Here is a 21,309-nt window from a genome sequence, read left to right as displayed (position 1 = left end):
ATGCATCACCTCTATGCTTGAGCCGAGTCAGGTGCCAAGAGAGAGAGATCCCAGCACTGTCAAGTCTCTTCACCCCCTTTCAGGCTTTTGCTACCTGAGCAATGTGTCGGCGTCGTGAGTCTTGAGATAGGCAGTTCAAAGCCTGCTCGGCTGTTTCTACAGCACATTTCAAGTAAAAAATGCCCAAAACTTCAAGAAAGTAGTGGAAAATTGGGTGTCCCTTCTGATAAAACCAGCAGCTGGGACACTGAGACTGTGCTGACACATGCAGGTGACCAAATGCTGCGTCTGAGCAGCCAAGAGAGGCCCCGCGGCCAGGGAGCAGCTATACCGCAGGTCCTGCTGAAAGACAGGGACGCCAAACACAGCTTCACCCACCTGCATGTGCCAGGCAACAAAGCCTAACAAGTCTGGGACCAGCTAAAGGCCAAGAGCTGCTTTCGTTGCCACTGAAGAGCACCTTCCAGGAAAAACATGATGTAAGTCCCACCACTGCAACCATGCCAGCTGCTCCTCATGTGTGGTTGTGTAGATGATTTATCACTAAATGTAAAAAACACGCTCCCCCTCTTTTTCAGTTGCATCTTGTTTGCCACATCACTTCCCTGATTTGCCTTGGTTCCTCCAAATTCCAATGTTCTGCTTCGTGCTCCCAGCTGCTCCCATCGACATTGTCACCGGAAAACAAATGAATTCTGCAACCCATGATCCCAGTTAATAAGAGCTGCTCCAGGAGTTCAACTTCCTACCTTTTGCCCATCCTCATCATAAGATTATCTAAATTAATCTTCCACAGCTTGCTTATGAGAATGCCAGAGAAGGCAGTACAATTATGAAGAGAAATCAGCAATCACAGATTGGAAGTACAGTCTTACTTGGCTAAAGAAACTGAATGCCTGAGTGGAATTGTAACTATTATCCAGGGGGAAGGAAACTTTGCATTCACTTTGAGAGCCTATGCAGGGATCATTCTTCACAGCAGAAGAAAATAGAAGGGTTGGTGCATGTGCCCCTATTACCAAGGGCTCAAGAGGACAACCAACAGCATCACAGCTATTATGATTACGCCAATAATTTTAAGGGACATGGTAGAGGCCATGCTGTCCACAAGGGCAAAATCAGTATAATGATGACAATGCAAAATGATAATGAGTATATAAATCCCAACTAACTATACCCTAGCTGGGATGATAAAGCTGCCAATAACCCCAGTGGATTACCACAAGGCATCTTTACAAGACAGAAGCCTTCATCAACAGGATACACCACATTCTCCATGTACAAATTGGAGATGGCTGTTTGCATAGAAAGATCTGCTGAAATCATTCTTATTTTTCCTGACTGGATAAAATTTCATGTGAAACATTTCACTTTTATCCATATAATTTGTACTGCTAGTGAAGACTGCAAAGCAGCTCTTCTGTGGGGTGACAGCTGCTTCCAAACACAGACAGGCTGGACCTCTGCAGGCGCCACAATACGGTGTAACAAATGCAGAACCACAAAAGCAAATCTTCAGATCAGACTGTAATAACTGTAATAAAACTATATGGATAAGAGATCAGCCAAATATTCTAAGGATCTACAGCACTCGCTTCAGCATTCTGCTCCGTTGACAGGAGATTTATGTTCACAATTGCAAGGCTAAGAGAGGTCCGAGGCAGAATACTCAAATTTTCCCTTCAACTAATACACATTCTTGTCAGGAATGGAACATTTTACACTGTGATTATTTTGTGGGTTGATGTAAAGATACCATTGTTACCTCAGTCTTATTTCAAGATTCTTATAATCATTGAACAGATAGTGAGTGGCCAAACCAGTTTCTCTTTTGCATGTGAATAAATGAGAGCTTTGCTAATGATTTACTGGTAGAGGTTTTTTATTTTTTCACTGAGGCTTCTTCAGTTCCAGACTGATCAACCCCATTGCCACAAAATACATATCTTAAGGACAAGCAAGACCATGTTTGAAGAAATACTTCCTATTAAACAGATGACACTGTCCCCATTAATACCTTATTTTCAATGAAAACAGGCAGTGAACTGAGCAGGAAACCTCTGACCAAGAAGAAACTCTCCAAGCCCTGCTAAAAGCATTTCAAATAGAACACATCAAGAGGTGAGAACCTGAAGCTAGTGACTGCTCCAGTGACAAGGAATAGTGAAACAGAAGGAAATCCCTCCCTAAAGAGGTCTGGATCATACAGTGAGGAAGCAGGACATCTTCACAACCGCACACTAAAGGTAAGGATGCAGGCAAAACCAATTTCCTCACACAACATGCCTATAATGCTCTGACTACAGCCTTACCCCGTCCACCCTCAAAACATCAAACTCCCCTTCTACCATCAACACTTCCCCCAGATAGAAGGGAAAAATACAACCCCACCATTCTCAACATCCTCACTGGTGACTTTTTAAAAGAGCCTGTGCAGCCCAGTCTATGCAGCATGGTTATCTGAAAGCAAATAAATACACAGGTGACATCCTCTGAATAGGAAATCTCAATTCATCTATTAATTCTTACACGAAGTGCACACCAGCCCCTCAAACACCAATCCATGCACTTTGAGGACACCACTCATGACAGTCACTCAGCACACCAGAAAAATACACCATTTTTGAAAGAGCCACATGGATAAGAATAGCATAAAGAATAGCTGTTGTAAAAAGAGAGACCCTCTACTCATTGTACGCATTGCTCTCAAACACCATCCTAAAAACTGCATCAAAATAAATCCTCAAAGAAGTGATCGCCTATGGTAGAACATCCTACCAAAGGATGGAAAGTCTTCTGCAGAGCCACCCCTGCCAGCCTTTAAGCTGATTCCCAACCTTGCTAAGTTTATCTCAGAAGTAAGCCTTTTGTGCAGAATGTGAGAATAGAAAAAAACAAGTACAACTTGTCAAAACCTTCCCTTCCACCTTCCTGTAAGGACCTTCTACCCCAGACACCAGCACTCCCGGGTCTCATACGTGGGCTTTCCTGAGAAGTCATATCCAATACCTGGGCCTCCCACACTCCCACACTCGAGCTCAAATAACTACTGAGACCAGACTGAAGTGACATAGGGCACTGACACACGCAAACACACCTCCCTGCTGCAGCTCTCACAAGGTAACCACTCAGTCTCTGACTGTCTGTCACTCCTGATCCTGGAGGGAGCCCTCCAGCCACAAACCTAGGAACAAACATTTCTAACATTTCAAGACAGCAAAACACTGCTTCTGCTTCTGTGTCACACTGTAACCTCCCACAGCCTCCACACTCTCCCCCGCTCCACACCCCAGCTCTCTCTTTCTCAGCCTACACCTCCTCTAGTCATTTACACATGCCAGGAAACATTACTTCTCTTTCTCTACAAAGACAAGTATCATATCATTTCTGCTTTCCTACAAATTAGCACTCCCTCGCTGAACCTGACAGCTCCGTTTCCTGTCAAAGATGATCTGATACCGACTCACAACTCTGAGGGATTTTCCCCATTTGCAATCCAGTCTGAAAGCAAGCTGTCACCTTCAGGCCTGGCCTGAAGGTGGCTTGTGTGCCTGAAAGCTTTTCTTCTTTTCAAACGACACTGTTTGGTCTAATGAAAGACATCACCTCTGCATATGTCCTATGGCATCATGGGCACGACAACATTGCTGTTTTTATACAGTTTAAAAATCAAGACATATTTACAGTCCAAGTAAACTTTTATCAAAATATCAAAACATGATTTTGAATCCCTAAAGACTTAAAGACACGCCATTCTTCCCAAACCATTATGACTGTGGAAACTGGAGAGCTATTTTGTGAGGCCACTGTGAAATTCTGATTATCAGCCTGAACTTTTTACAAGGTGTCACTATCCTCAATCAAAGGTTTGAAAATAGAACAGAAAGAGCTCATTGCCTTTAGAGAGTGAGATAAAGCTAGGAAGATGCAGAAAGTCTTCATGCTTAATAAGATAAAAACAGTTGCCACAATCATCAGTCTTCCTTAACTAACCAGCCAGCCCCAACCTCCAACAGGAGGAGGAATTCCAGAGTGTGAGAAAACAAATATGGATCAAAACAACTTAACATTCTAATGTCTTCACTCTCAACTTTCTATTCACCATTATGACTGACTCTAATTGCCCTTGATAAGTACCCCACTTGATACAATTTCAACACTCTTCTGTTCATCTTTTCCCTCCCAGCGTTGTGGTTTTTGTAGCAATTAAGGCCCAAATCTTGAGAGATGTAAGAAGCCAGCAGACACACTCTTCTGTTCACTCCTAAAATTCACACCATGCACAGCCACAAACAAACTGATAATATTCTTTTCCCATTTAAGATAGAATACATGTTTAGAAAGCATCTGAAAGAGTGTATGGGAGGTGAAAGTTCTACCAAGCAAATACTTTCTAGTTGAAAGCCTGTCAGTGTGTCTGCATCCAACTTATCCTTGCTGGGAAAGATGACCTGCACTCTTACCATCATGATTAGAATTTCCCAGGGTCCATGGCTCATCTGAGTCAAAGTGAGTGTCTCCTCCAATTCCCGGTCCAGGAAAGTACGCGTGAGCCAGGAATCCACCTTCTCCATCAAACGGAGAACTGTCTCCATGGAAACCAGAAGCAAAAAATATCATAATATCTGCCTCCTTTCTGTCATTTTTAATTTCATGGTAAGGGACCTCTTCAAAGGTAAGTGGTGTCACTCTCTGCCAAACATCAAAGGCCTGACGAATGGCCCTCCTTGTATCAATCTCGCCAACCTTGGGGGTGTAGTTGTGTACACTGTGGGAATGAGAAAGAAGGGATGTTTCAATTTGCAGAACACATTTGAGGCTTACCAATATATAGCCACACAGTTTCAACTTTCAAAGGGAATTTTTTTGCAGACACTACTCTGCGCATGCAAAGTTTTGCTGTTACAAAGAAAGTTACCAACAAAACTACCACGCTGCTGTGAAGTCTACATTTATTAACAAGAATCTTCATAATGTTTTGGTTGATTTTGGATCACTTCCTAAAAACCTGACAACCTTTCAAATCTGGGTGTAGACAGCTGAGTAATTTTTAAAAAAATGTAAATTATTTCAGATTTTGTCTGAAGTTATGCTAAGATGGAACCTACTATATGAAAAAAAAACCTGACCACTAAAATTCATTTTGAGAAACAAACTTCCGGTAAACTACACAACCTTACTTATATGACCCGCTTCATTCTCTGAACTACTTAAAATATTTTAGAGCTCATAAGAGTGATGGATCTGCCAGTTTTGTGCAGCCCAGTCCAAGACAGCTAAAGATACAGCGTTTGGGGACAGTAAGGGGCATTTAACTGCACATAAATTTCCCATAATTCTAAACTTTATCTTAAAAATGCTGTTCATGATGTGTTTTGTGTGTGTGCATATAATAGCCTCATGATCTATTAAACTTGACCTAGGGAATATGAAAGATCTATGTCATGGGAACAATTTTCAGTCTTTAATGAAGCTGGCTCAATTTGATGCAAACACACTGTAACACATTCAGTGATGAATCAAGACACCCATCACTGGAATGCACACCACAAATACTGAAATTGGAAAGCTAAACAACTACTGGTTTGACAAAGGCAGCAGTGCAGCCATCTGCCAATCTGCTTCTCTTGCTTATGCATATGCTTAAGACATATTTTATTTATATGATTCCATACCATTTTTCCCTAAGGTCCAGAAAAGGTTAGAAAAAGGATCTGACTCTCAGCCCTTCGCATACAGAAGGTGTCCCTTTACAATTCGAGTTAAAGTAATAATTATTGGTGGAAGCTTTGAACTAGTCACCAGAACAGGTCCCTCCTCCCAGTCTCTGCAGTCCCTCACCGTTACTTGAAGCATCCTCCTCCTTTCTCAGAATTCTTGGCAGAAGCGACAGAATGCCCCAGTCCCTGACCCTCTTTCCCTTCACACCATCATTTCCTACACATTCTGGCACTTTCCCCATGCTGGTCACCCACATTTCTACCTCTTCACTGCTGACTCTCTTTCTGTCTTAGTCTTACCGAGATCTTCTCCCTAATGCCTACATCTCTAAATTTCATTCCTTTGCAATTTCCTTTCCTGCTCCAAAAATTTAGAAGGCTGTAATTTCAGCTAGAGGGTGGGTTAGTTTTATTTTGAAGTGACATTCTTATTGCCAGAAACCTCCACTGGCCATCTTTCAGCAATTGCTTTTCAAAAGCTCACGGCCAGACTGACTCAGAACACTTCTCTGGGAAACTATCACCCCTCTGCAACACTCTTGACACCTGTAGCTCACTTCAGCTGGCCTAACCTCAGCTGGTCTAAGCCTGGACAAAAGCAAGAGCTCTACTACAGGAGCAAAAGTAAAACCTCTGCAAAAATAAATGTTGCAAAACAGTAGAAGGAGAAAGCATCTTGTCCCCAAACAGTGATGTTCCTTCTGCTCTGATGGTTTGTTGAAGGTGACACATGATCTAAAGGTTAGAGCCTTAGATTTCTAACAGAAGAAAAAGGGCCTTTTTGCTAAGATCTTCCTGCCAAAATTACACAACTGATGGCTGGGATTTAGGTGCCTTTACTGATCAGTTATTTCCTTATTGATAACAGACTCTTCAGTTAATCCAGTGCTCTGAAAGTATTCCCCTCCACCACATTCTGAGAATGAAAGCCTGGGCTAGACATTACAGGGAGGATCCAGTTTAAATTTAAAAGTACTTACAAATTCTGCATGCCAAACAAGTACAGACCATTTTTTCCCCATCAAAAAGGGGGAGGGAGGGGGCTGTACCTGTAGGTTATGTGCTTCTGTCTCCACTTCTGGCCAGTGAGTGCATACCGTTTTTTCCTCCGGCTGTGACGTAGGTGGGGATGATCCGGGACTCCACACCGAGGCTTCTTCATCCACCTGCAAGTAAAGGAAAAAAAAAGCAAGCTACGCAAAGAGTTTGGAAAAGAGATTCCAAAGAACTCAGGAGGTGACTGGAAGTCCTCTGAGAGATGGCCAGTGCTGACCCCAAGAAGGGTTCAGTCCTTCCTCTGTCAGGTTTATCCTCTTAGCGCAGGGCTGTACACCCCACCTCTGCTGGCAATCTACACACCTCAGCACACCAAAACCACTTCATTTTTCCTTTTGGAAACACAGATTCCAGATCAGGTAGCCCCTATGCTTGACAAGAGCTTAATGATGATAATGCCACAAGCGACCCAAATCAAAATCGCAGGTGGGTGTGCCCTGGGATCAAACTCAGCTATCACCTACTGGATCCACTCTCCATCTGGTAAAGTGCTCCTGTGCCACTGAAAAACAAATCCAGTTCATACCTCACTAGGTAAAACTGAACAAGGGCAAGCACAACCCTTCCAGGTAGTAACTAAGGCTTTCATCTGGAATGACCAGAACAGATCCCTCCAGTCTCTGGGTCACACACACCAAATTCCATTAGGTTCTCCCCATAATCCCTGACTCTTGATGTCACTCATGATGTAGGAAAGTCTAGTCTCTATTGCCAAGTGAACTGGAAGAGCAAAGGATGCTGTCCCTTGCACAGGGATTCAGGCAATATTGTCAGAGAAGTCCACTCTCCTTCCCTACCTCCTTTACCTCCAGCCTTGACAGATCTTTTGTTTCTTTCTTGTAGCAGCTTGGGGGTGGTCAAACACTGGCAGAGGTTGCCCAGAGACGTGGCAGAATCTCCATCCTTGGAGAGGTTTTGGAGATATTCAAAACCCAACTGGAAATGATCCTGGGCAACCTGCTCTAGATGTCCCTGTTTTAGCAGAGGGTTGGAGTAGATGATCTCAAGACGTTCCTTCCAACCTCAATGATTCTCTGACAGAGAATCAAGGAGAAATAGACTGTTCCTCAAAATACACTTGCTCGTGTGGGCACACTCCAGAGAAGCCAGAAGTGGCTTATGGAGAAACAAATCTGCCCATCACTGCATGTGGCAGCTGGGGAAGAAAGAAACAAAGACAGAGACTGAGGAACTACAGGTACTGGTCTCCACAGGCCCCCAGTCACATCCTTTAAGATTTTGCAGTGCAGCCCAGGACAGGAGAGCAGAGCCCAGGAATAACACAAGCAGTCTCTGGCCACAGCCTCCCTAAGGCACTGCCTCAGCCACTGGAATTCTTCAGGCTTTTCATGCATTTGGCCCACTAACTCTGATGGCAAAGGCAACTGTCCAGTGTGACACAAAGCCCTTAAGAACAATTTGCAAGACATGCCACTGCCTCATTACACACAAGAAAAGCACTGTAGCCAGTCCTGGCCCACTTCTCACACAGGACACCAAATTCTCTCCCTCCTCCTCAGTAAGGTTTCTCCCACATCCTTGGCCACCCAGGGGCCAACTTTTGGCCTCCAAATGCAGACATTCCTCCATCAACTGTAGCCAGCCAATGGCAAGTAGTCCATGCTTGTGCCTAAACAATGTATATCTTATTCTTATATTAGTCCCAGACCTTCAGGAGAGTCTCCCATCACCAGTAGATGGTTTACAAGACTTTTTGCCAGGACACCTTTTAAATTTAAAGCAACCAGACAAACAAACACTGTGCCTCACCAGAACATTCTTTCAGAACACACACACCTGCTCCCAATTCAGGCAGCCACACAGCCCTTTCCTGATTCTACTTCCTATATGTAACTCTGGCTGCTTATAAATTTCAGTGCAGTCATCTGTCATCATCTTCCCACCAAGAACAGAGCAAATGAGAGCTGTTATACACATTGCACTGTACCTGACAAAAACCCAAGCTGTGTATATAAAGGCAGCACAGATCTTCCCCACTTACATCACCTCACATTTATCAGCACTGTACATCTTTCAGAAATCCAGGCAACCTGTGGAAATTGGATCTGTCTTGCCCACACAACTGCTGCCACCTTCAAAGAAAAGCAGTACATCTAAGATTTGCTTTTAGATATATCAATTCAACCTGAACACACTGTGTTTTTCCAAGTGTCCCTTATTTGCGCTCTTTTGCATTGCTTCTAGCACTTTCCTAGCGAGACCTCACACTTACTGTCACCTCTATTCTCCCAGATACTTCCTGAGTTTTCAGGGTTTTTTTTTAATTCCACTCATATGTTATGATACAATGTTTTTATTATAACCTTATACAAGCCATAGTGTGAATCAGGTTTTCACCTCTTGAGCATCATGGGAACTCCAGTAGTCTGAACAGCATCATCATCAGGCCCTGACTATAGTCAGAAAAAAGCCTTCTGTTTTATCCTTACCAGTATCATCTAGAAGATAAAAATTTAACAGAGCAGTACTACCAAACCAGCCTACATGTGTAGAGAAGTCACTGGGGCTGTCCAGGGCAGTGCTGACACACCAGCAGGACCTCACACCTCAGCATCTGTTTCCTGTAAGAAAACCTTGGCAAGTTCCCAACACTTGCCCTATGCCCAGCTGGCCACAGGAATTCACCCTCCCACAGCTCAGTCCCCTGCTATCAAAGCTAGAGCTGCACAGAGACCCCACAGAAACTGAATTCCCTCCAACAGTCAAATTTCCTGCCCCTTTGCCAGCTCCAGGTACAGGCTGTTCCAGAGGAAGCTGCAATACCAACACCTGAGGCTTCAAGGACTTCTTGAGCCAAAGCTTCCAAGGTAGAGCTGCCAAGAGACTCATGCTGCCCCATGGCCCCTAACTACTCTCTCAACCCCATTTCACTTAGGCCTGTCTGAACCCCCATATTCTACCACTGTTTGTTCCAGAGTTCAGCTACTGCCTGTCTGAAGCCAAGTAACAGAGCCCAGGTACCTGGCTGGAGCTCAGCAGCACCCAAGCTGTCAACAACCTGAGCTAATGTCAAACTGAGAATGTTTATCTGGATCAGGGTACAAATCCAGCCATCTCTCCTCTCAGCAGGGCAAGTCTGTGGCAAAATATCCACAAAGCTGTAGCTTGCTGCTGTTCATCATCTGTAGCTGAGCTTTATGACAGTCATTCTCTACTGAGCAGTTTGGACAACCCTCTCTGTGTTCCAGGGGAAATCATCACATCAAAAACAACAAAAGACAATTACTTGAAGCAAGATTCAGATACTTATGGTTGCTTCCCCCCCTCCCTATTTTTTTAAATGGGAACACTGGATCATCAAAATTTATACTTGGCACTCTTGAGGCGCAGACTATTGCATTCCTCCAGCTGCTTGGCATGAGAAAACAGGCAATTTCCAAAAGCAGTGACATCCAGTTCTTGTCCAGACACAGCTGCTTTCCCCAGCTCAGGCTCCAAGCCCTTCACAAGACTCTCCTAAAGAGAGGAAGCTGTCACTCTCAATCCCCTACACTTGAGCTGGTGGGAGTGGTATCTTTAAACAGTTCTGGTGCACCCCAAGGTGAGAGAGCCACACAACAGGCTCAAGACAAAGCACAACACACTTCCAATACAAGTAAGATCATTTCTCAGATCCCTCCAAGGCCATGTGATTGACCATAACGAAGACAAATCACCACTTCTGTTCAGCACTAGTGTGCCTTCTCTCCAGCATGCTCCAGGACTATATCCTTGCCCAGCTGCTCAGTTCAGCCCACCAGCTGCAGGCAGACACAAAATTTGCTGAGGCACCATCAGTTGCAGGGTCTGAGGAGGCCGTTTTATATATTCTCCCTGCTCTCTTTACAGGAAACTACATAGCCTCAAGACAGACCCTCTGCTGAATGGACTCCCACCCAACTTTCCTGTGGGGTACCAAAAAGCATCACCAGTGGTGGTGTTTCTTTCAATCTCCCACTAGCAGCACCTGCATGGTGACTCCACATGCTCGGGTACCAATCTTGGGGGAAAAAACAAGCTCAGGATTTGAGGGCATGTGGGAAAGCAGACGAGAAACTTTAGGCTTCCATAATAAGTGTAAAGAGAATATGCAGAATTTGTTGCCTAACAAAGAAACCACAGAAAATAATAACTTTGCACAACTCTGATTCTTACAGTCACTTTAAAGAGACAGAACTTATGACACTGATGGACGTGACAGAAAAATTCGTAACTGAAGTCTCAAAACTCATACCACAGACTGAAACAACAGCTTAGTAAATGCTTGAGTAATTCAGAGCCCTTGGAGGCAGCCTGCCTTGCCAGCTCTTTTCCTTCTGCTCAGCTTCCACAACCAGGTCTGAGGAAGTGACAGCCCAACACAGCCCAGGCAGATGCCCCTCCAGCTCAAACAACAGGCTCACAGCTAACAGCAATCTGGACCTCTTTTTCCATTCATGTAATTTCTAGGCAAATTCCACCCTGCCATACAACATATGGAACCACTGACTCAGGACAGATGGAGGCAGAGCAACCCAACATGCCTCCAAAGCACACCAGAGTCTGGTTGCAGCTGAGGTATCAAGCTTTTGGAGACTTGAGGTTTCAGAAGAGGGAATCATCTGGGTTTTTCACCCATCAGCCTTTGGGTGTTCATGCACTGATCAACCCCTACCCATAAATACAAACTCACTAAAATGTGGGCAACACCTTCCTTTCCTTCAGAAAAACTTTTTCTTAGTAAAGCAGGTACTCCCACATGCAGTTTGCTCCTTTCCCCTGTCACCCACAAGGCAGCAGAAGCAGCTCCTTAACTTTCCAAACTAGCACCCCAATATCACAGCCCCTTCTTTCCCCATCCCCTTCCAAATCATCAGCATCCCAGATTCAAGCTTCTGCACACCAAACGCACACATAGAGCCTTGCTCGATGGCTCTGCTTCAGCATTCACCAACAAACCATGTTATTAATGGCAAAGAGATCTCAGATGGAAAATTCCCACCTTTAAAAAGCATTTTGTTTTCAATGCATTTGAAAAGCAAACAGGATTTTCTCTGTCCCTCAATGGAGAACAAGGAACTCTTCCAGTGAGCTAAAGAAGGGAACGTTATGTTCACTGGAGAGGTAGTCCCAGCCCAGGACGATCCCCTCCTGCCCAATTCACTAATTTCTTCTGTTTCTCCCTCTTCTTGCAGTCTGGAAGGCATAAAACCAAACCCCTTTGTTCTTTACATTATTTGGTTACTTTGTGGCCCTTTTTTTTGTGCTGTGGTGTCCCTTTTGCCAGCAGTGTGCCCTAAGAGGAGAGACTAAGAACCAGGCAGAGCATGCTCTGAAAAGGTCTGCTAATGTAGCAAGGGGCAGGGGCAACTAGGCAGGGCCTAAGCAAGTTCCATTGGGCTTCCTCTTTTTGCTCACCATGAGATGCTTTTTCCCCCATAAAGCCTTAGGAAAACCTTCTCTGCATTCTGCTTTAGCCAGCAGATGCTCCCCAGACCAAGAGCAGATGGATCCAGCCATATACACAACACTCAAGTGACCAGACAAGGAGCCACTTCCACACCACCCTTTGCAGCCCACATTGATGAGAAGACTAAAGAACAAAGTCCCTCCAGCCCTGGTGATTTACACCAATTCCTCTGGGCTGCCAAAACTCTGATCACAAACAACAACACATGGCCAACATACAGCAGAGAACATCTAATGTCCAAAAAATGGCAACTATGGGCAGTTAAGTAGCCCTGACTATCATCATCAGACTACAATAACTCACTTCAGTTCAAACGATGGATCTCCACAAATAGCATCTACGGAGATACACAAATCCAATTAATTAAGAAATAGATTAGAAGCCATTTCTAGAGCCAGAATTTTAACCTAAATTCAGACGGAGATGGAAATAAATGAAACCCTTGATGTCCTCCACTTTTAGAAGCTCACAGGATTCATGCTTTGATTGTGCACCAGCAATGGGGATCTGTGTTCAAAGAACAACAGTAACAAGAGCTTCTCCTCACACTCACAAAAAATACTGTTGACAAAAAGAAAAGTGGAATTGTCCACATGTTTTTGTTAGAAACACCTTTCAATAATCAAGACTTCTTTGATACAGTCAGTCAGGCAAATCTATCCCTTTTGAAGACTTCTTGCACCTGGAATAATTACCCAGGAAATATGCCAATGCATTAAGAAAGACAAAGACAAAAGTAGCCTATATTAATCTTACTCAATAGTTGTCTGGTCCAAAACTCCTGTTACTGGGATTCCATAAAACTGTTGCATAGTGGCAACTGCAGACTGCACAGCTTTTCCCGACTGCAAGGCAGACATTTGGCTGTCAGATGGAAGTAAGTAGCCGTAAGTTTTTAACCAACCCTGAAAAAGAAAGAAACAGATGGTAAGATGCCACAGTAAGTTTTCAACATAACAGTTCAGAACATTTCCTCAAAAGAAAAAGTGACAAACTAGCTCAAAAAATTCAGCCATCTCTCTTTTTTTTGGTTAGGTTTGGTAATACCAGCTGATCCCTAGGAAGGGCTGAAGACCCAGCTTAATATCACCTTTCCTGATGGGACAAGGCAGACCTACCAATCAAAAATGAACATCATCCCTACTGGGCAACTGGGGCAGACTTGGGTCTTGAGAGCACCAGAAATGCCCAAGAAGCTTTGTTCTTGTTCCAGGGACTTCCTGTGCACCCTGTCCCCTTGCCATCATGAGACTCCTCAGTCCCCACAGCAGCAAGCTCCCAAGAGCCCACTGCCTACCACCCACTGCTGTCTCTGGACCATCATTCCAAGAAAACAGCTTAATAGCCCTGAGTTCAGCTTTGCACTTGCAATAAGCACAGGAATAATTCTAAAAAAACTCAAATGAACCAAAACAAACAAATAAGCAACAAAAAAAACCACACTCAGAAACTTTGAAGACTCTGATTAGGTGGGTGTTTCCTCTACCAACAGCTAATACCAGCGAACTGTCAGAACAGGAAAACAGCCAACTCTCCTCAAGGAGTTCTGTCCCTTTTCCCTGCCTCCACCCTAAAACACAGCCTTAGATAAAACCATGTGTCAAACTTGTCAAAATGCTAAGGACAGCATTTTCAAAAACACACATTAATTCAGGGTTTTTTTTCCTCTCCTGCCTTCCCCTCCCTCACTTTGATACGGGGAGAAACCAGAATATTAAGTAATAATAATAACAATAATAATAGAATAAAAACTTGTTTTCATAAACCTTTCCCCATAACTTTTCATGCACACCCCCTAGTGCTTCATTCTTCTGGTTGATTCAACACTTAGACCAGGATTAATATGACACCAACATATATCCCATAAGCTTTTTCCCAATCCGTCTGACCCACAGGACAGTCCTCACCACGTAAGCACTGATAAATCATCTGCATGCACTGTTCTTCCACTGACAGCATGATCACTCTGGGAAAGGGGAGAGAAGAGGCTTGTTCTCCCTTAACATAACACAGCAGCAGGAAAGGGGCTCAAGTCAGGAGAAGCACAAGTGGGAGAACAATCCCTGTTTCTTTGTGGCAACAATAAGATGCCAGAAGCCATTAGGGAGAGAGAAAGGAGGCCTTGCTTCCAAAGCAGGAGAAAGAATCATAGAAGGATTGGAAGCCCATCTCATTCCACTCCCCTGCCATGGCCAGGCACACCTTCCACTGTGGTCTACTTGGTTGCTCCAAGTCCCGTCCAACCTGGCCTTGGACACTTCCAGGGATCCAGGGGCAGCCACAGCTTCTCTGGGCACCCTGTGCCAGGGTCTCACGGCCCTCACATTCCCTCCCAATCTCCCATCCATCCCTGCCCTCTGGCAGTGGGAAGCCATTCCCCCTTGTCCTGTCCCTCCATGCCTTGTCCCAAGTCCTTCTCCAGCTCTCTTGGAGCCTCTTTAGGTACTGGAAGGGGCTCTGAGGTGTCCCCAGAGACTTCTCTTCTCCAGGTGAACACCCCCAGCTCTCCCAACCTGGCTCAGAGCAGTGGAGTGCCAGTCCTCAGAGTATCTCTGTGGCCTCCTCTAGCCTTGTGCCAGCAGCTCCTCGTTGGCCTCGTGTTAGGAGCCCCAGAGCCACAGGCAGTGCTCCAGGTGGGGTAGAGAAGCAACACGAGAGCACGGGCTGGGCACGCCGAAGTTCCCCAAGGGCGGGCACATACAGTCTCACTAAACACGGACATTACCAATGGCTCCAGACAAAACTAAGCTGCAAAACTGCTCCAAGACCATTTGCTACCCCTGCCTTGGCCTCTGACAAGCAGAGCAATGCGGAAACACTTCATTATGACCAACATTAGCTGCCCTCCAGCAGCGAGGGCAGAGCACAGTAACCAAAACAGCTCGGAGTGGGGCTGGCCTCGCGTATCCCCCTTCCTTCCCGGCCGCACTCGGAGGCGGCAGCGGGAAAGGGGCATCAGACGATGGCCACCTGGACACGCCGAGAAACTCCTCCCGGGGACTGATGCTCATGACCACCCAGGAGGGGCACGGCTGCTTCTCCAGCCGGTCCCCAACTTGCCGAGGCGCGGCCGGAGGAGCTGTGCCCGCACAACCGAGCTCAGCCCGGCCCTGCGGGAGATGATGGAAGGTTTCTGGCGGAGGAGGCGGAGGAACCGCTGCCCGCTCGGCTTTCCGGCCCACCCCGCGACACCCAGCGCACATCGCGGCCCCGGGACGCCGGTGGCAGCCGCGGCCCCGCCCGGCCCCGCTCGCGTACCTACCCGGCCGGTGCTGGTGTCGGCGGCGGCGCGGAGCAGCGCACAGAGCAGCGGCAGCAGCGGCCCCGCCGCGCCCAGCGCCCGGCGCGGGCAGCGCGCCATGGCCCCGGCGGGGCCCGGGCCCGGGTCGGCACCGGCGGGGCTCGGAGCGCTCCGGCCCCGGCGCCGCAGCTGCGGCTGCGCGGCTGCCCGGAAGGAGAAGGGGGAAGGGGGACGGGGAAAGAGGAAAGGGAAAGGGAAAGGGAAGGCGGGCAGCGGAATCCGCTGTTTCCTCTGCCGGTCGGCCCGGGGCTGCCCCGCGGGGAGCACCGCCGCGGGTCGCCGGGACCGGCCGGCGTGTTGCAAAGCGTGGAATAAGCCAAGTTTTCTGAAGAAAGGCTGTTCGTTGGTGTTTGATCTCTGAGACCATCTCCGGAGAGAATGTGATGCCAGCTGCGGGTAGCCGACAGCAGGACAGCTGGAGGGGCAGTCAGCAGGGACATTGCTCAGGGAATGAGGGCTATGTTGTGCAGAAATTTACTAGCTCGAACTTGTAGAAGGCCTTCCCAGATGAACTGCTATGTGCCAGAGGTAGCAGGCGGCGGATCAAGCTCAGCCACGAACTTCGCCAGTCTCTCTCCTTCCAAATGCACCCCATTTCCCAGGACACTTCCAGCACATCAGGATCAGCAGGACTCGCCCCGACACCTGCACAGCCAGCCCCGTCTCTCGCAGGCAGGAGCCCTTCCCTCCTGCGAGGCCAAACCATAGCTCCCTCCCGTTCGCCGGCAATTCGGTCTGCATGCAGGGAGGGCATTGCTCGCTGTGGGCAGCCAGTTCTGCCTCTGAGCAGCTTGGCACTTTGGAGCCTCTTCTCAGTCAGGTCAGCACTGGAAAGTACCAGCAGCCAGAAGATCTTCCCTCTGCTGCTTCAGCCTTGCAAGATCACTCTGGATTCAGTTCTGAGTTTTCTTCTTTTTTTCATGCCCTATCCTGGATGGGAATGACAAACCTACGTTCCATTTGGGACATGGCTGTGTAACCACTGGGGCTGTGAGGACGGAGGCAGACAGTGCTGCGTTCCTCTGTCCCCTCTGACCATCAGCCCCTGCCAGGACTTTGGGCAGAGACCTCCTTCTTCCCACCCTCACTGAGCACCTGCAGTTCTGCTCTGTAATCTTCAGTGCATTTCCCTGCAGGGATGTCCCCATGCTCTCAAAATCACAGTCTATGCCAGCTGACATGGAGCTATTAGACCCTTTCCAGAATCTTTACTGTGACCCCAAAGCACTACAAGGATGAACTAGTTTTTGTTTTTGAAATGATGGAACTACAGAGGTATGGTTAAACCTTCTTTGGGGTGAGTTTCACTTGTTCCTTTTCTGCCTACCTGCCTTCCCCTGCCCAGGGCACTCTGCTGCACCTTGCCTGGTTTCTTACAGGCAGAGCCCAGCAGGTGCACGGTCTGGGCTCTGCTCCAGCTCTCAGGCAGCTCTCTCGTTAAGGAAACTTCCCTGAGCATCCCGGAGGAACTCTGGCAGTCACACTCCCACCACCAGACTGTTCCTGCTGGCACCAAATTCCCTTCACAGTGGGCAGCTCAAGTGAGCAAAAGAGTGCCCCCATTGACTCCCTGCACTCTCCCCACTCTCACACAGTCAGACCAGGCTTCCCATAGCAGAGTCTCACACGTCTCATTCCACAAAACAATTTATTCATGGTGCAGGAACACAGCTCGAGCCAGTGCCTCTGGGAAGGGACCTTGAACCACTGGGCTTTTATCCCTTCACAGCCCAATCACACCAGTGTCGCAGTGACCACTCTTTGCAGCCCAGCTAGCACCTGCGGTGTGTGGCAGCAGTGGGGAGCAGCCGAAGGCACAAAGCATTAAAGCTGCTCCTCTGGAGTTCAGCTCTGCCCAGGGGAAGCTGAAGCTCCAGGTGCTACGGCTGTCAGCAGCCCTGACGAGAGAGAAGATAAAAGGTAGCAAGGAGGCTTGTCTCTGGATACAGTCCCAAGTTTACTTGCAGGAGAGACTCCAGGAGAACAAGCCCCCACCAAGCATGTACAGCAACTTATAAAGGAGGGTGTTACAAAGGGAGTGGCCCGACCAGGGACCAATAGGGATTTCTGGGGGAGGGATATGGACAGGGACACACATACACACAGACCAATGGTCTTAACAGCCAGAGGGAAAGGGATCACATGCCCCAATGGGGTGTCGAGGTTTAGGGGATTTCCAGAGGGGAGGTGTCAGAAGGGGCAGGGTCTCCGGGGGTTGACAAGAACCAGGGAGGGAGGGCCTAGGTGATGGACCCCGAACTGTCTGGAATAACAGGAGGGGTTTAGGTGATTGATGGAGAACCAACTAGAACAAGGGGAGGAGAGTAACCATGTAGGGATCATTGGGGGAGCAGCTAGGGTTTGGGGTGTACCAACTGGGAATTGGGGCAAAGGAGTAACAGGGTCAAACCATACGAAACATGTAGACATATAGTAAAACACCACACCACCACACCAGTGGTCCAAATATAAGTACGGGCAGGCCTGGCAATTGATTACATCACACTGCCTCAAACCTGCCAAGGCAAGCGCTATGTGCTCACAGTGGTGGAAGCCACCACAGGATGGCTGGAGACCTACCCTGTGCCTCATGCTACTGCCCGGAACACCATCCTGGGCCTTGAAAAGCAAGTCCTGTGGAGGAATGGTACCCCTGAGAGAATTGAGTCCAATGGGACTCAATTCAAGATCAGCCTTATAAACACCTGGGCTAGAGAACATGGTATTGAATGGGTGTACCACATTGCCAACCATGCACCAGGCACTGGGAAAGTTGAGCAGTGCAACAGACTCTTAAAAACAGCACTGAAGGCAATGGGGGTGTGGGACCTTCAAGCAGTTGGATCTGCACTTAGCAAAGGCTACACGGTTAGTTAATACTGGAAGTTCCACCAACCAAGCTGGCCCTGCCCGATCCAAACCCCTATGTACAGCAGATGGAGATAAGGTTCTGGTAGTGCATATGAGAGATATGCTAGGAAAGACTGTTTGGATTAATTCTGCCTTGAGCAAAGACAAACCCATCCGTGGGGTTGTCTTTGCTCAGGGACCAGGTTACGCTTGATGGGTGATACAGAAAGAAGGAGAAACACGATGTATACCACAAAGATACCTTGTTTTGGGGTCAATATATTTATATTTATTCATATTTATTATGCTTCTACTCCGTTTTAGTTAATTTCAAGAGATTCTTAAAGAGGTTTTGGGGGTTTTCTTGGTTTTGCCACATTTTAGTGCACAATCCACCTTTTCAACCCTCCACTGCTTAAATGTAACAAATATAGCCTTAAATTTTTTATACTTATTCAAATTTACTCCATTTTCGTCAGTTTTGTTGAAATTTCGAGGAGGTTTTGAGGCTTTTTTGGGCCATTTCCAGTACCCGCCCAGCCAATGACTGAGGGGAGTTCGGCTGAGGCGGGAACAGCTCTCGCCCCGCCCCCTGTCCCGCCCAGCCAATGACTGAGGGGAGTTCGGCTGAGGCGGGAACAGCTCTCGCCCCGCCCCCTGTCCCACCCAGCCAATGACTGAGGGGAGTTCGGCTGAGGCGGGAACAGCTCTCGCCCCGCCCCCTGTCCCGCCCAGCCAATGACTGAGGGGAGTTCGGCTGAGGCGGGAACAGCTCTCGCCCCGCCCCCTGTCCCACCCAGCCAATGACTGAGGGGAGTTCGGCTGAGGCAGGAACAGCTCTCGCCCCGCCCCCTGTCCCGCCCAGCCAATGACTGAGGGGAGTTCGGCTGAGGCGGGAACAGCTCTTGCCCCGCCCCCTGTCCCGCCCAGCCAATGACTGAGGGGAGTTCGGCTGAGGCGGGAACAGCTCTCGCCCCGCCCCCTGTCCCGCCCAGCCAATGACTGAGGGGAGTTCGGCTGAGGCGGGAACAGCTCTTGCCCCGCCCCCTGTCCCGCCCAGCCAATGACTGAGGGGAGTTCGGCTGAGGCGGGAACAGCTCTCGCCCCGCCCCCTGTCCCGCCCAGCCAATGACTGAGGGCGCTTTTCCCCGCCCGCCGGTTGGGCGGGAGCTGCTCCCCACTTGTCAATCAATGAGGGGGGTCCGGCTGAGGCTGGCACTTCCCCCTCTCCCCCTCCCCGGCCAATCACTCCCGCCCCTCCCTGCCTCGCTGCCACTGGCCCCTTGTGACTCTGAATTTTCCCCACCTGCCCCAGTCTGGACTGGTTTATACTGGTTTATACTCCCCCTCCCCAGGCAGAGGAGCTCCTGCGCCCCCCACCCCCCAGTGGGTAAAATTCACGTCACTAGAAGTTCGTGTCCACAAAGGAGACAGAGGAGTCTGTAAAATTCCCTTGATTTGGAGAAAGGGAGAGAGTCCGTCAGGCGTGTGTCCAAGGGGGTCTCTCCCAATTAGATGGAGCAAGTAGCCTTCTTTTCTCCTCGTTTCCCGGCTGCATTTTCTCCTCCTTCCCTTTCCCTGTTGGCTGAGGTACTTGGAAGGTACTTGGGACTTCCCGATCCGCCTATCCGTGTCCCCCCTTAGTATGTGCCCCTTTAGTAAAACACACAATCCATGATCATTACAATTAGCTAAATAAATAAATTTATTTTTGTAAGCTTTACTAATTGGCATGGACTTCTTCTCAGGGAAGAAGAATAAAGACTTACTAGGGTTTTGAATATTAACTTCTCCACCCAGAGTGGACTTAAAGCTAATTAGAGCCCCCCAAACTCCTGTGTCACCTCCCCCAGAACCTCCCCAGAGGACCCATCCTAACCCTTGCTGTGCTGGTGGATGAGTGACTCTATGTGTTTGGAGATGGAGAGGGGGCTTGGGGGTCCTGGGTGAGTCCTAGGGGGATTTGGGGGGAATACAGAACCGGGGGGCCTGGGGAGCTTGGGGGGTTGGGGGAAATTCAGAATGGGGGGAGAATGGTGGGGTTTGGGGGTCTGGGGTTGGCTGTTCTACATGATTGGAGGTCGGGACAAGTCCTGAGGGGGGTTCTAGCGGGGTGTAGGTGAATCAGGGGAAGGAGGGGGAAGCAGAGGTTAAATGATTTGCTAAGAAGCTGTTTGTTAAAAACAATGCATACAGCTTGCTCAACACTTATTGTGCCTACCAAAGCAGGATGAGAAGATAGAAGACTATTGATAAAGGGAAGGAATCTTGACCAAAGATCCTGTTTTCGAACCTAAAACTAACTTAAATCAGCCTTGAAGTTTGGACTTGGGCCAGGGACATAAAGAGCATGCACAGGGAACCAAGGTGAAAAGTTCAGCCTGAGGAAGACCCTTTACTTCATCTGAGGAGGACTCTTACTTCATCCTGGAGACCCCTGCCCATGGCCACCAGACAACACTGTGCAAGCGCAACGCGGATGTAAATGACTTTTGGGCTCATTGTAATAGGAGGCGAGGCTAGGGGGAGCTAGGTAACGAATATGTATAGGTGTACTGGGAAACTCAATGAATATGGAACTTGTAACCCGATAAATACCAAGCTGAATGCAGCTGTCGGTACGCATGGTTTTGGAGGAGCTATCCCCCGTGTGTCCCAGCGCTGGAATAAACTACTTTATTACTTTACTACTTATTTAGTAGTGGAGTCTTTCCCGCTCATCATTTTGGCGAGCAGCCAGGAGAAACTCTGTCCAGCTGCAGGATCGGCTTAGGAGCGGATGTCCTAGGCACGCCCCAGGGCTTTCCTGGAGGATCTCCGCCCCTCGGCTCGCTCACTGCGGCGGACAGACAACAACCTGCTGAAACTGCGGATGAACGGTATGCTTTGCATTTAGGGTGCCTGTGAGTCGTACGCGTGGCCAGGGCTGCTGG

General features: G+C 48.0%; 1 protein-coding gene across 2 annotated transcripts in view; it reads right to left on the bottom strand.

Moving 5' to 3' along the window:
* MMP24 (matrix metallopeptidase 24) overlaps window positions 1–15,586 on the bottom strand; it is a 43,389-nt gene extending 27,803 nt beyond the window's left edge. The window contains exons 1-4 of one of the 2 annotated variants that reach the window (XM_032126663.1): window positions 15,488–15,586; window positions 12,982–13,130; window positions 6,770–6,886; window positions 4,464–4,768 (exon numbers count right to left, since the gene is read on the bottom strand). In XM_032126663.1, coding sequence (XP_031982554.1) covers window positions 4,464–4,768; window positions 6,770–6,886; window positions 12,982–13,130; window positions 15,488–15,586 — 670 coding nt within the window. The remainder of the gene's footprint in view (window positions 1–4,463; window positions 4,769–6,769; window positions 6,887–12,981; window positions 13,131–15,487) is intronic. The other variant, XM_032126664.1, reaches the window with a different exon arrangement.
* Window positions 15,587–21,309: the final 5,723 nt, after the last annotated feature.

The sequence above is a fragment of the Corvus moneduloides genome, chromosome 17, assembly GCF_009650955.1.
Source record: "Corvus moneduloides isolate bCorMon1 chromosome 17, bCorMon1.pri, whole genome shotgun sequence".
NCBI lineage: Eukaryota > Metazoa > Chordata > Aves > Passeriformes > Corvidae > Corvus > Corvus moneduloides.
This window is presented reverse-complemented; position numbering and strand designations above follow the sequence as displayed.